The 15,678-nt window shown below is 46.9% G+C and overlaps 1 protein-coding gene across 1 annotated transcript in view; it reads right to left on the bottom strand.

The window, feature by feature from the left end:
• LOC143997924 (pentraxin fusion protein-like) overlaps nucleotides 1-15,678 on the bottom strand; it is a 107,325-nt gene that overhangs the window by 52,920 nt on the left and 38,727 nt on the right. The window contains exon 3 of the mRNA XM_077493745.1: nucleotides 3,090-3,375. Within this exon, the coding sequence (XP_077349871.1) occupies nucleotides 3,090-3,375 (286 nt within the window). The remainder of the gene's footprint in view (nucleotides 1-3,089; nucleotides 3,376-15,678) is intronic.

Below are 15,678 nucleotides of genomic sequence, written 5' to 3'. Positions count from 1 at the left end.
ATATTACACACCGATTAAACTTTACAAGATGGGCAGGCTAGCTGACCCCTTGTGTGGTAGGTGTAGGCAACATGAGGGGGACCTCGTCCACCTCCTGTGGCTCTGCCCGAAGCTCCACCGGTACTGGAAAGAGGTAATTGACACACTCAATGTGGTGTTTCAAACACAGATACCTACGGACCCCATATGCTGTATTCTAGGGGTCCTGGAGGATGTGATTCCTGAGGAAGGTCAGAGTCACAGTCTCCAGGGCACCATTCCAGGCAAGAAAACTCATATAAATGGGCTGGAAATCCGCTGTGCCTCCGGCTACGGCGGCCTGGATAACACATATGGGTAACACCCTTATAATGGAAAAATATATCTACCAGCACGAGCAGGTTTGAGCGCATATGGTCAAGATGGCTAGACTCACCTGGGCTGAGCTCAAACGAGCTTGTGATGTCCAGACTTCTACAAGGTCTATAAAAAAGATAGCCTGTGTCAGGAATGACAAGCAGAATGTGGTATCCTTAAACTGGTTCTGCACCTTTAAAAAAAAATATTAAAAGCCAGCAGCTACAAATATTGCAGCTGCTGACATTTAATAAATTGACACTTACCTGTCCCAGGGTCCAGCGATGTCGGCGGCAGATGACAAGCAATCGCTCGTCTCTCTGCTGCCCCCGCTGGCCATCCTCTGTCAGGGAATCGGGAAGTGAAGCGCTGCGGCTTCACTGCCTGGTTCCCTACTGCGCATGCTCGAGTCGCGCTGCGCGTCTCTGCTGGTCCCCGCTGTGTCCTGGGAACTGTGGGTTTCCCAGAACACAACGGGGGGCGGGGCATCTGCGGCGGTCTGCGGCGGTCTTGTCACGGAAGTGTGTGCAGATACCTGGATTACCCAGGTAACTGCACCCCCCTCCCCCCTGAAAGGTGCCGATTGTGGGATCAGATGATCGGAACTTCCACTTGAGTTATATGGGCAGCTGGGGGGGGGTGGAGGACCACAGAGGGGAAAAGTGTGATGATGTAACGCCTGTATGTACATTAGCGAGTAAAAGCTGCATAGTTGTATTTGTGCACTGGAAATTGCTGTATACCTATGAGTTCAATAAAAACCTTTCTGATTTAAAAAAAAGAAGGTAACAGTAAGCCTAACAAAACCAACAGCTCCTTCGGGGGTCAGTGCTACAAGTATGGATGTGATTGATGGAAAAATTTGTTTAACCACTTGAGACCCGCGCTATAGCCAAATGACGGCTACAGCGCGGATCTCCTTTTCCGGGACGACATCAATAGACGTAGTCCCGCGTACGAGCGGCCTGCGCGCCCCCTGAGGGGCGCACGTGGCGCGCTCTGTGATCGGCGAGTCCATGAGACTCGCCTGATCACCGATCCGTGCAAGGGGTCGATCCCGACCCCTTATCACATGATCAGCTGTCAGCCAATGACAGCTGATCGTGTGATACAATGGAGCCGGTAATCGGCTAGTATTCCTCCTCGCGCTGACAGCGCGAGGAGAAAAAAAAAAAGCCGATCACCGGCAGCCGTGATCGGGACATAAGTCCCGATCACGGCCAGCAATGAAAGCGATCACCTGCCCCCTGCCAGTGCCCATCTGCCCCCTGCAGTGCCATCCTGAATAAAAGTAAGTGCCCCCCGTCAGTGCCACCCAGCAGTGCCCACAGTGCCACCCACAGTGCCCACAGTGCCACTCACAGTGCCACCCAGCAGTGCCACCCACAGTGCCCACAATCTGCCTCAAAGGTGCTGCACCCCAGTGCCGCCCATCAGTGCCCAGCAGTGCCACCCATCAGTGCCCAGCAGTGCCGCCCATCAGTGCCCAGCAGTGCCACCTATCAGAGCCACCTATCAGTGCCACCTATCAGTGCCACCTATCAGTGCCCATCTATCAGTGCCCATCCGTGCCACCCATCCGTGCCACCCATCCGTGCCACCCATCCGTGCCACTTATCCGTGCCACCCATCTGTGCCATCTTATCTGTGCCCATCTTTGCCCATCAGTGCCGCCTTATCTGTGCCCATCGGTGCCGCCTTATCTGTGCCTATTAGTGCCGCCTTAACTATGCCTATCAGTGCCCACCAATGCAGCCTATCAGTGCCCACCAATGCAGCCCATCAGTGCCCACCATTGCAGCCTATCAGTGCCGCCTAATCAGAGCACTTCAATGAAGGAGAAAAATTACCCGTTTGCAAAATTTTATAACAAACTATTAAAACATGATTTTTTTTTTTGCATCTTTTTTTGTTTGTTTAGCAAAAAATAAAACTCCGAGCTGTAACTAAATACCACCAAAAGAAAGCTCTATTTGTGGGAAAAAAATGATAAAAATGTCATTTGGGTACAGTGTTGTATGACCGCGCAATTGTCATTCAAAGTGCATCAGCGCTGAAAGCTGAAAATTGGTCTGGTACTGAGGGGGGTTTAAGTGCCCAGTAAGCAAGTGGTTAATTAAGTTAATGATTTCCTTATGGCAAAAGGATATTTGCTATTGTCTTCCTGATTCTCCTCCCGACCAATCAGGAAGGATGGGAGTCTAAGGACGAAAATTTTAACAAATCTGAAATAAATTATAAGGAAACTAAATATGGAATTGATTTGTTTAATTTAGAAGCGTCAAACATCTAAATTAAACAAATTAATTCCACATTTAGTTTCCTTATAATTTATTTCATATTTGTTAAAATTTTCGTTGCTATTGTGATTCAGAGATTCATGTACCTCCGAAGAATGAAAATTTTGTTCGAATTTCGATTCGTAATGAAGTCTTTACATCAGTGCGATAGATAAAAGAAATGACATAGGAGTGTGGAGGGGACCGGTTCCCTATTCTACCCACAGCAGACTCAGGTATTCGGGTTCCTGCACAAGAAAATGTTACAGTTTATGCCTCTGAAAGATGAATTTAGCAGAAGATATCAGACCAAAGGAGAAGAAATCAGGATCAGGTAAGTCATAGAAGGTCAGATACACCTGTCATTGAATTCTAAGTGATCTCAGAAGCATCTCAAACTGAGGCCATTGACATAAGGCCCAAAGACCCTTTGACATAGATACCCTTACAGTTTGTTGGCCCCGTGGTACTCACACTGGGTTCTTATTGACTGGAGAATTTCCAATTCGGACCTCGGCACCCATCAGCCGCTCCATAGCAGCATCCGATCGTCCAGTGAGTACAACAGTATTTACTTTGTATCTCTGTTTCATGTCTAGCCTCCACCAGGGCGAATGGTCATTATTTGTGTGGGAACAGAAGCCATTATGCCATTTTGTATCTTTCACACTATCAATGGCCTTGTAAGCGTCATTTCTAGGCGAACTGAGATCAAAAACGGAGCTCTCTGAGGCTTCCCCAGTTCTGGCGATATTAAAGGCTGAAAAAGAAAAATAGGAGACACTTAATAATTATAGATTTTGGGGTCCGTTGGCTGAACGAATGTGGCAAATATCTGCACAGCTCCTCAAAACTTATATTCTGTGTAATATAATTATCTCCTATGTTAGCAAGCGCCATCTAGTGGCTGTTATGCATTTTTTTTTCTAAACGTCTCAAACAGGAACAAAATGCATTATGGTCACTAGATGGCGCTTAAAAACATAGAAGATAATTATACAGAATAAGGAAAGATTTGTTGAAGCAGTGCAGACATTTTTCATATTCATTCAGCAAACTTTTTTATACACTTAACCCATAATGTTTTTACATTCTTCTAAAGCAGTGGTGGCTGGTGCTAAATATTTCAGGGGGGGTTGCAAACTAATGCCATCCACCCCCCCACCAGGGAGATGGACGGGAAGGCGGCGAATAAACTGCACACTGACAGTAGGCTTGGGGCATTGTTGCTCTAAAGTAGGCCAGTAAATGACACAGTGTGCACACAATGCTTTGGATAACCCAGAATTGCTTTCAGAGGTGTAAAAAAGAGAAAACAGGAAATGCCAGACGCCTCTAATAGCAGCATTGTTTATGACAGTCTACATGAAGCCTTAATGCTATCCAGAGCTCTGATAGAGAGATTTCCATTAACTTCCTGTTCTGGGGACAACCGTTTACCAGACAAGAAGTGATGCAAAATCTGCAAAAAGAAAAAAATAATAATTTACTTGTCCAGTAGTGAAGCTTCCCTCCAACCACTCTGCATATTACTTTATATATACTGTGATTCTGTACTTGCCAAATATGCTGCAGAAATCCCCCCCCCCCCCCCAGAGTCTGGCTGCAGCCATTTTAACTGTGGGCAGATGAAGCTGCTGCCTGTTCACTTCCTGGACTCAACCCCCCCCCCCCCCTTTCCTGGCAAACGCTCACGAAAAGGGAGCGAGAGAGAGAGAGAGCTGTGCATGATGTCATAAGCATAAGGGATTTACTGGCAGAAAGAAAATGTTTTACTATCCAAAGTTAAAACAACAACAACAAGGGCAGACGATTTAATAGATGGAAAGATGAAAAAAACGTTCCGCTTTAAAGTGATTGTTATTTTATTTTTTTCCTTTACAAACATGTCATACTTACATGCTCTGTGCAGTGGTTTTGCACAGAGTGGCCCCCGATCCTTCTCTCACCTTCTCCCCCCCCAGCGCTCTGGGCCCTTCCCCCTGGCCCAGTGCCCCTATAGCAAGCCACTTGCTGTGGCGGCACTCGTGCGTGCTCGCTCCCCGAGCCCCCTCTCTGCATCTATAAGACACAGAGAGCACAGATCAGCCCCACCCCCCGCTCCTGCCTCACTGGCTGTAATTGGCATCTCAGCCAATCAGGAGGGATAGACCCGGGAGAGCCTCAGGTCTTGTGCACATCGCTGGATCAAGATTACGCTAAGATAAGTATTGGGGGGCTAAGGGGGGAGATGCCCACTGAAGATTTTTACCTTCACGTATATGCATGGAGGTAAACAACCTTCACCCCTGATAAACACTATAAATACTTCAGCTCTGGAAGGTTTTAGCCCCTTCATGACCAGGCCTTTTTTTGTGGCACTGCAATAATTTAAAGTGGAGGGCCACCCTGAAAAACCAAAATACATTAAAATTTTGAAAAAAAATCTGAAAAAAAAATGTTTTTTTTTTTTTTTAACTTACCAGAAATGCCTGTTGCTAGGCACATCGTCCTAATCTGCCTCTTCCTCCTCCGCGGTGATCTTCGGTCCTCTCTCCTCTGTGCAGCATCTTCTGGGTAATGGGTCGCGCTGTGTTCTGGGAACTATGTGTCCCAGAACACAGCGCGCCCCATTCACAAAGCGCTGCGCAACTCGCGCATGCGCAGTAGGAAAAGGGCAGTGAAGCCACAAGGCTCCACTGCCTGTTTCCCTTAGTTAAAATGGCGGCGCCGGGACCCGAGAGCCGAGGGACGTGTCAGCCTCGGGCGGCTGACATTGCGGGCGCCCTTGACAGGTAAGTGCGATTATTAAAAGTCAGCAGCTACAGTGTTTGCAGCTGCTGACCTTTAAAAAATTTTTTTTTAAACTGGCCCTCCTCTTTAACTGACAATTGTGCGGTTCTGCGACCCTGTACCTAAATTAAACGTACGTCTTTTATTTCCCACAAATATAGCTTTCTTTTGGTGGTATTTGATCACCACTATGGTTTTTTTTTTCTGTGCTATAAACAATTTCAATATTGAAAAAAAAAAAAATTTTTTACTTTCTGCTATAACAGTGCTTTTGGATCGGTGAATACACGGCTCCTAAAGCACCCCTTCCCATTGAAATCAATGGGAAGCGTCTGAAAAACGCCTGCAAAGCGCTTTTGGCAGTGGCGCTTTGTGGATGCTTTTAACCCTTTATTTGGCCACTAGCAGGGGCTAGTTTAAGCGGCACTTTACCAGCATTTTTCAGGCGCTGGCAGTGTGAAAGGGCTCTTTTTATCGTTCAAAAATTTTTATTTTATGTTAAAATAAATTACATGTACAGAATGTAAGACAAATTATGTGATACCAGAAATAAAAAGTAGACATATTGAAGTACGGATGATACAAAGCAAAGAAGAATTTCAGGATATTCTCGTGGGAATGACAATAAATGGCCTTTATATATTTTAGAATTTGAAAACAATCTTATAGCTGAATTTTAAACATTTTAATCCCAAGAAATTATAAATATGTCGAAAAGAAAATATATGATTTTAAAGTTTTGACCATAACTTCTAAAGTATGTTTATAGTAATTATTATATAGTAAGGGAAGAACATAAAAGGTATATAGGAGGGGAAGGGGAGGGAATAATTCTCCGGAGGAGGTTTTATATATCAGCTAATGTTGCAATTCTATAAAAAATCTTAATCACCATAACAATAAAACTCGGTTGTCAATATTATCTGACGTATAATATTTAATCCAGGGTTTCCATATGATATCAAACTTTGTCATCTGGTTTTTATCTATAGCGTCCATTTTAGCATGGATGAAAGATTGATTCATTCTACGTTTGGTTTCTGCAATATTCACCACATCTGTTTTCCACGCATTGGCTATAGCCTGCTTTGCGGCTATAAGGAGTGTAAGGCCGCGTACACACGGGCGGACTGTCTGTCCAACTTAGTCCGCTGAAACACGTTCGCTCGTGTGTGGGCTTCAGTGGACTTTTTCAGCGGACAGTCTGGCGGACTAAGTCTTTCGGAATTTCCGTAATACAGTCCGTCCAACTTTGGTTTCAGCGGACAGTCCGCTCGTGAGTAGGCTAGTTGGACGGACTAAGTATGGCGCATGCTCAGAAAGGATTTACACGGCGAAAGGTTGCATTGCTGTCTATTGGACTTCCGATTTCTAGTCCCGTCGTACGTGCTGTACACATCATCGTGCAAGCTTTCAACGGACTGTCTGCTCATCGTGTGTGGTCAAGTCCGTTCATTCGAAAGTAGGACGGACTGTCTGTCGGATTGTCTGATGGACTTAGTTGGCCAGACAGTCCGCCCGTGTGTACATGGCTTAAGAACTAATTTGAATTGTTTCTGATTCAGAAAGGCTGGTTTTAAATTAAGGAGAGCTATAATTGGGTCTGGAAAAATTGGACGATCAAAAAATTTTGTAATTATCAGAAAGATCTTTTTCCAAAATGATTGTACAATTGAGCAATGCCACCAGGTATGTATATAGGTACCTTTTTCTGGACAGCCACGAAAGCAGAGGCCGTGTGAAAGGGCTCTTAAAGCTCTTGGGCTTTCACATTGGGATTGCAGATGAGGCTTCTTTCAAGCGCTTTACAGGAGCTTTTTTTTTACGCTAAAACGCCTGAAAAACTCCCCCAGTGTGAAAGGGGTCTAAAACATATCCAATAAATAAAAAATAAAAAATCTAATTTCTTAATATGTATTCTGCAAAAAAAATCCCAATAAGCATATATTGATTGGTTTGAGGAAAAGTTATCATGTCTACAAATTATGTGATATTGTTTTGGAATTTTTATCGATTTTTTTTTTTTTTTTTACTAGTAATGGCAGGAATCAGCGACTTATAGTGGGACTGCGACATTGCGATGGACAAATTGGACACCAAGTGACACTTTTGAAATTTTTGGGGGGACCAGTGACACTAATACAGTGATCAGTGCTAAAAATATGCACTGTCACTGTACTAAGGACACTGGCAGGGAAGGGGTTAGCATCAGAGTAGATCACAGGGTTAAATGTGTCCCTAGGGAATGCTTTCCAACTGTGGGGAGGTGCTTGTACTGTGGGAAGGCAGAGATTTGTGTTCCTGCTTAGCAGAAACACAGATCTCTGTCTTAACCTGTCACAGAACAGGGATCTCCCTTGTTTACATTGGCAGACCACCATCCTGTTTTACCTTAGGAATGATTGGCGGGTCCCGGCAGAGAGCAGGTCCCCGGCGGTGCGTGTGCACGCCCCCAGACCCTGAAGCCGAAATCATGTACAACTACGTAATTTTGTGCTTAAGGGCCGCTCTGCCACAGTATATGTACGTGGGGCGGTCCTTCAGCGGTTAAACTGACTTCATCTGTAGCACCCTGATGTTTAGGCAGGGTTGCTAGTAAATTTACCTGCCAGGTATAGTTACTGTGGCCAATTGATAGGAGATCAATTGATTCCACCCTAATTCTGGAATTGCTGCACTTCTCTCTTCTGTCACTAGATGGCCAGGTATCTATCTAGTGGCATTAGATAATACAAGGGCATTGCAAGGACAGATTAGGAATAGATGGGGTGTCAATGGGCAGGTATTTTCTTGGGTCCCTTGGCCTGCTGAGAGTGCCTATTTATTTGGATGAGGTCAGGTGATTGGGGTTCTGTGCCACCTGGACAGCTGTCTGGGTGGACATGTTTTACATAGTTAGTAAGGTTGAATAAGGACACCAGCCCATCCAGTTCAACCAAGTGAGTGTCTACAATTGTTCCTATCCCTGTACATTGCACAATCACATCGGTCCCTACCCTCAAGGAGCCCACAATGCAAGGTCCACATTCATATGCTAGGGCCAATTTTTTGGACAGAAGCCAATTAACCTACCTGCATGTCTTTGGAGCGTGGGAGGAAACCGGAGTACCTGGAGGAAACCCATGCAGGCACAGGGAGAACATGCAAACTCCAGGCAGGTAGTGTCATGGTTGGGACTTGAACCAGCAACCCTTCTTACTGTTATGCGAGTGTGCTAACCACTACACCACTGTGCCGTGGGGTTCTGCCCAAGTCCCAGAGCCTGAGGCCATACCAGGGACATCTGGCTGCTAGGTTGAGTATCCAGGGCCAGGGACCCAGCCAGGTGACACTTGCAGAGCAGCCTTGTGTGTCAAGCCAGGGACCGAGTGAGCCAGTGGGGTGAGGCTTGAGGAGTATCTGTGAGTGCCAAGTTAGAGACCCAGCAGGGATGTGGGGATGACGCTTGAGGAAGACACTCTGTGAGAAGATTAAAAGAGCTCAGGAGATCCAGTGGCAGTGGATCAGCGGGTCTAGTGAGAGAGACTAGGGATGAGCAGAACACCGCCCGGTTCAGTTCGCACCAGAACCTGCGAACGGACCGAAAATTTGCACAAACTTTAGAACCCCATTAAAGTCTATGGGACTCGAACGTTTGAAAAAGTGCTAATTTTAAAGGCTAATACGCAAGTTATTGTCCTAAAAAGGGTATGGGCCCGACCCCAGGGGACATGTATCAATGCAAAAAAAGTTTTAAAAACTGCAGTTTTTTCAGGAGCCCTGATTATAATAACGCTTAAAGTGCAAATAAAGTGAAATATTCCTTTAAATATGGTGCCTGGGGGGTGTCTATAGTATGCCTGTGAAGTGGCACGTGTTTCCCGTGTTTAGAACAGTCCCTGCACAAAATGACATTTCTAACGGAAAAAAAAACGGAAAATTGTATACTAACCTTCCGTAATTTTCCTTTCCTGACGCATCTACATGGCAGCACACATTGGGTTGTGACTTCGCCCCCACAACCTGACAGGATTGGATTAGCTATAAATTTGAAGGGGAGACCCCCCGCTGCATTCTCTGTATATATCATCACAAAGAGACAGGGAGGGAACCGTGTGTTGCCATGAAGATGTGTCAGGAAAGGAAAATTACGGAAGGTTAGTATACAATTTTCCGTTTTCCTGACGCCTTCATGGCAGCACGCACTGGGAAATAACTTGCCAGTTGGGTGGGTGCAAGTAAAAAATAAACTTTAATTCCTTATAATGCGGAAGAATTTGCTCTAATGATGGATCTGCCGAAGTCAGTCATGGACAAGTGAGCTGAATCCACCTTGTAAATGGGAAATAAAGGTATGCCTGGAGGACCAAGATGCTGCTCTGCATATCGTCTCTGGAGACACTCTGCAATATGCCGCACAGGAGGTAGCCACTGCCCTTGTAGAATGAGCCCTGATGCCTTCAGGAATTGCCAGTTGCTGGGAGGAATATGCTTTCTTAATGATTCTAACCAGCCAGGATGCGATGGTACGTGAAGAAGCTGCTTGTCCGCGCTTGGATCCATGAGGGATGACCAAGAGAGAATCTGTCCTTCTAAACGAGGTAGTAGCAGTTAGATAATTGATGATGGCTGACCTCACATCCAGAGGGTGAGGATCCCCCTGATCGTTAGAGAAGGACGGAAGAATGATATCCTGGTTGTAGTGAAATGAAGTGGCCACTTTGGGTATAAACTGCTCCGAGGGTCTTAGAATCACTGTCAGGAAAAATAACTAAATGAGGTTCTGAGATCATTAATGCTTAGATTTCTGATACCTTTTTGCTGATGTAATTGCAATCAGGAAAGTCAGTTTTAAAGTCAAGTCCCATAGAGAGATTTTTTCAGATGGATTAAAGACAGGAGGTGAAGACAGGGCGTGAAGAACTACTGATAAATCCCATGACGGGAAAATTGGTTTCATGGGTGGTTTGATTTTCAGATAGGCTCTTAAAAACTGGATAACTAGAGGATGAAAAGCCCATTTCGTATCCGTTTTGGTTGATAGGGCGGACACCTGAAGCTTGAGGGTACTTAGACTCTAGACCCCTGATTGGAGAAATTCCAGAATGTGAGCAGGCTCTGGAGAAACGCTATTCCATCCCTTCTGTTGAGCCATGGAGCAGAATCTTTCCCAAATTCTAGAAAAAATGGAATTGGTTGTAACTTTCCTAGCTTGCATTAGAGTCGATATGACCTCCTGAGAGCATCCCTGGGCTCTCAACCTAGCTCTCTCAATCTCCAGGCCGTCAGGTGCAACCTCTCCGGAACTGGATGCAGTAACTGACCTTGGGACAAAAGATCCGGAGATACCCGAAGGGGAATAGGAGGTTGAAGGCTGAGTTGCAGAAGTGTTGTGAACCACGGCCTCCTCGGCCATAGTGGAATAATTGCGATCACCGTCGCTGAGGATTTCCGGAGTCTGGACAGAAACCAGAAATGGAGTTGGAGGAAAAATGTATCCCAACCTGAAGTTCCATGGGTGACTCAGACAGTCCACGCCGATGGGAACGACCCTCTTGATAGGAACCTGAGGCATTCGCTGGGGTAGCTGCTAGGTCTATCTCTGGCATCCCCCAAACTTCCGTCAAAAGAGAGAAAGTTAGAGGGTTCAGGGACCACTCGTTGTTGGATAAAGTCTCTCAACTTAGGTAGTCAGCTAATATGTTTTACGCTGCCGGAACATATACTGCTCTTAGACTCGAAAGATGAATCTGAGCCCACTCTAAAATGGTCCCAACTTCCTCCATCAAAGTGACACTCCTGGTACCTCCTTGCTTCTGAATGCAGGACACTGCCACTTTGTTGTCCATGCGGATAACCACATTCTTGCCTCTCAGGAGTGGCGCAAAAGCTTTCAAGGCTTGGAAAGCCGCTCTGAGCTCCAGAATGTTCGAGACTAGGCCTAACGCCTGAAAATGCCACTGCCCCTGGGCTGCCTGGTTCTGAAAATGGGCTCCCCAACCCGTCTGGCAGGCGTCTGAAGCGACTATTTTTGGATCCGGAGGGACTATTGGTCTGTATCTCCCGAGATTGCTGTGGTGTGTCCACCACCATATCGACTGATTCACTGATCTGGAAACAAAGATGATTTGATGCATCGATACTCCATCCCACTGCCTGAGAAATTAGTTCTGGAGAGTTCTCATGTGCCACTGTGACCACGGTATCATAGGTATGGTTGCCGACATGGATCCCAGTACACTTAGGCAGGCTCTGGCTGGCAACTGGTTTGCCAACAATAGTTTCTGCATTTTCCGCACTAGAGGCTTGACCTTCTCCTGTGGAAGCTGTATCCTGTTCAATCTGGTGTCTAGGTCTGCCCCCAGACCATTCTCTGTGCAGGTTGTAAACTGCTCTCTTTCTCCAGTTGATTATTTTCCTGTTCAATCTGGTGTCTAGGTCTGCCCCCAGACCATTCTCTGTGCAGGTTGTAAACTGCTCTCTTTCTCCAGTTGATTATTTTCTGAAGCGTCGCAAGGAGAATCTCCTGGTGGAGAATCAGAGATTCCTGATCTTCTGCTAACAGCAGGATGTCGTCCAGATAGTGGTGAACTCGCAATCCTTTTTCCCTGAGAAAAGCTACTAGCAGTAACAGAATTTTGGTAAATGTCCTGGATAGTGATGGACGAACTTCCGACGGGACGTTTTGCGAACGCGGCCGATAGTCCGCTAACCAGAACGTTCACGGCGGGCCCCATTGACTTCAATGGGAGGCGAACTTCGCAAACCCACAGGGCAAATTTGCAGCCACAAAATAATTAAATAGCTGTGCAAACATAGTCCCACCACATGGCCAATGACATAACACATGTATGAGGTGAATCTGGGATCGACAACTACAAGCATTCTTTTTTTATATGGGAAATTGTTGTGACAATTCAGGACTGTGGAGCGCATGAAGGCAATGGAGGAGAGGGAAGGTCAGGGACCAGGGTAGGCAAAGAGGGTGCAGGAGATTATCACCAGCAGCGTGACATACAGCAATGACACCTGCACCGTAATAGAGTCATCTGACAACAGCACCGTGATAGAGAGCACTGACATCAGCAGCGTGACATAAAGTACTAACACCAGCACCGTGATATACAGCACTGACAGCAGCACCGTGATAGAGAGTACTGACATCAGCACCGTGATATACAGCACTGACACCTGCACCGTAAGCAGCCCCAGGAGGAAGGCAGCATAGCACAGGGATGGTGGGAGCCCCTCATAATGAGCATAGCACAGGGATGGTGGGAGCCCCTCATAATGAGCATAGCACAGGGATGGTGGGAGCCCCTCATAATAAGCAGCCCCAGGAGGATGTCAGCATAGCACAGGGATGGTGGGAGCCCCTCATAATAAGCAGCCCCAGGAGGATGTCAGCATAGCACAGGGATGGTGGGAGCCCCTCATAATAAGCAGCCCCAGGAGGATGTCAGCATAGCACAGGGATGGTGGGAGCCCCTCATAATAAGCAGCCCCAGGAGGAAGAAAGCACAGGACAGGGATGGTGGGAGCCCCTCATAATGAGCATAGCACAGGGATGGTGGGAGCACCTCAAAATATGCACAGCAGAGGTACAGCCCCAGGAGGAAGTCAGCACAGCACAGGGATGGTGGGAGCCCCTCATAATATGCACAGCAGAGGTACAGCCCCAGGAGGATGTCAGCACAGCACAGGGATGGTGGGAGCCCCCCATAATAAGCAGCCCCAGTAGAAATATGACACCGTTCAACCTTTTCAAAGAGGAGGGTATGGGCATATAGTACGGTGTGCTTTTTTTGGACAAGGAAGTGAGACAAATGAAGACAGAAGGTCTCTGTGCTCGATAAAAAAAATTGTTTATAGACATATACATGGTCTACTGGTCACATGTGTTGAATTCCTCCGAGATCCATGCCTCATTCATTTTTAGAAATGTGAAGTAGTTAACACTGTCGTGAGCTAGGCGAGTACGCTTATCGGTCACGATCCCCCCTGCTGCGCTGAACGTCCTTTCGGACAGGACACTGGATGAGGGGCAAGCCAACAGTTTGATTGCAAATTGAGCAAGCTCTGGCCAGAGGTCAAGCCTGCCCACCCAGTAGTCCAGGGGTTCATCACTCCCCAGAGCGTCCACATCGGCCGTTAACCCGATGTAGTCGGACACCTGACGGTCTAGGCGTTGCCTGATGTTGGATCTGGATGACACCTGTCGATGGGTCGGCTGAAAGAATGACCTCATATCCGAAGTCACCAACACATCTTCAACCGGCCTCTTCTTGCAGGCGCTGTTGGATTGGTACCCGCAACTCCGTCTCTGGGAGTGGGAATTGCTCCTCTGGCTGCGAACGCAAAAGTAGAATGCAGCATTTCTCGAAGCAAGGCCTGGAAGTGCTGCATTCTGACAGCCCTCTGTGACGGCGGTAACATTTCCGCCATTTTGTGTGTGGCAGCACGCAGGTAAAGTCACCTGGTTGTATCCAGGATGGGAAATATGTGTGCCCTAGATTCAGGCTTTATGCAGACTTTTACAATTAGAGGGGAAGAGTTAATGAGCCCAGCTGAAGTAAGTGGGCTCATTAAGACCTCTACAAAAAACCCCAGCATGCTTAGGCAGATGCTCCATCCTGGAACCAGTTTTGTGTTGTATAGACTGGGGAGTGTGATACCTGTTCTGTGCGGTGAGTTAACGCCTGTGTGGCAAACCTCTACAACAGAGACAGGGACTGGTGCAGCACAAGGCTGCACTCAGTTAGACAGGGAATCTAAGTGTGTAGTTAGAGGTCAAGCTGACCAGGATTTATTTTCATGTTTTATTTTTGTTTGGCTGTTATATGTATCACTGCATGTCGCATAAATAAACCGCACCTTTTGTTTTTTGCACCTACAACGCTGTCTGCTGTGCCTGATTTTGTGTTGTGAACCCATCCAGGGGGTCACACACACCCGCTGCCGAGCTAACCCCTCACAGTTGGTGGAGAATTTTGGCAGTTTTTTTTTCTATTTTTTTAAAGGCCAGCATGGAGGAGATACTGAGACAGCTGGCTCTAGCAAATGCAAATCAGCAGCAAACAAATGCGGCTTTACAAAAGAGCCTTGCAGCCCAGCAGAAAGTTCACCTCCAGAGTCTGGAAGTTCAGCAACAAGCCCAGCAGCGATCTGAAGCCCGCTTCATAGACCTGTTGCAGAAGCAAGAGCGGAGTTTTCAACAGAAAATAGAGACATTAATACAGCAACGTCCGCAGACCAATGAAGCAAGTGGTTACAATAATACCGCATCCTTTGGTGTGAGCCGTTTACTGACAAAAATGACTGGAGAGGATGATCCGGAGGTGTTTTTGACCACATTTGAAAGGACTGCTGAAAGGGAAAAGTGGCCTAAGGAGCAGTGGGCTGGACTGGTGGCCCCTCTGTTAACTGGGGAATCGCAGAAAGCTTATTATGACCTAGAGCCTGACCAAGCAAAAGACTATGTGGTGCTAAAAACAGAAATATTGGCACGGCTGGGTGTCACCCTGGCCGTCCGGGCTCAGCGTGTGCATAATTGGACTTTTCAGGTTGGAAAACCCCCCGGGTCTCAAATGTATGATCTCATTCACCTGAGCAGGAAGTGGCTGCAGCCAGAGACTTTGACCGCACCAAACATTGTGGAACGTGTTATGGATCGTTTCCTGAGAGCTCTTCCTACTGCCATCCAAAAATGGGTAAGCCATGGAGACCCAGAAAATGCAGATAAACTTGTGGATCTGGTTGAGAGGTACTTGGCTACAGAGAACCTGACCACCTCTTCCAGGGACTCACGGACTTTCCACCCTAAGACCAGATCATCCCCAGTGGCGGGTAAGATGACTCCAAGGGGTGAGGGTGGAGAGAGTGAGAAGGTGGGAGTTCTACCTAAGGTCTGACGGGAGCAGGCCAGGAAGCCCATGCTGCAAGAGACAGCGAAAAAGATTATTTGCTACCGCTGCCGGCAAGAGGGACATATTGCAGCCAATTGCCCCGTTGTGGATGAGCCTATGCAATGTGACTTTAAAAGGGAGAAACGTCAGTCGCTGTTTGCAACAGTTGCATGCACTTCCATTCGGGGACCTGAGAAACATTTATGTAAAATGTGTATTAATGGTAGAAATGTTGATGTGTTGCTGGACAGTGGCGTAACTAGAACCTTCAGGGCCCCGATGCAAGAAACCACGAAGGGCCCCCTGAACCCCAGCTAGGGCCCTTCCCTCCAAGTCCGGCGGTGGAACTCCAGGGCGTGGTCACAGGTATGACCTTTGTGAGCCCTGTAGTTCCACCACTAGCATCA

This window comes from Lithobates pipiens, unplaced genomic scaffold, assembly GCF_037356315.1.
Source record: "Lithobates pipiens isolate NorthernLeopardFrog02 unplaced genomic scaffold, aLitPip1_a1.2 Scaffold_19, whole genome shotgun sequence".
In the NCBI taxonomy this organism is placed as follows: domain Eukaryota; kingdom Metazoa; phylum Chordata; class Amphibia; order Anura; family Ranidae; genus Lithobates; species Lithobates pipiens.
This window is presented reverse-complemented; position numbering and strand designations above follow the sequence as displayed.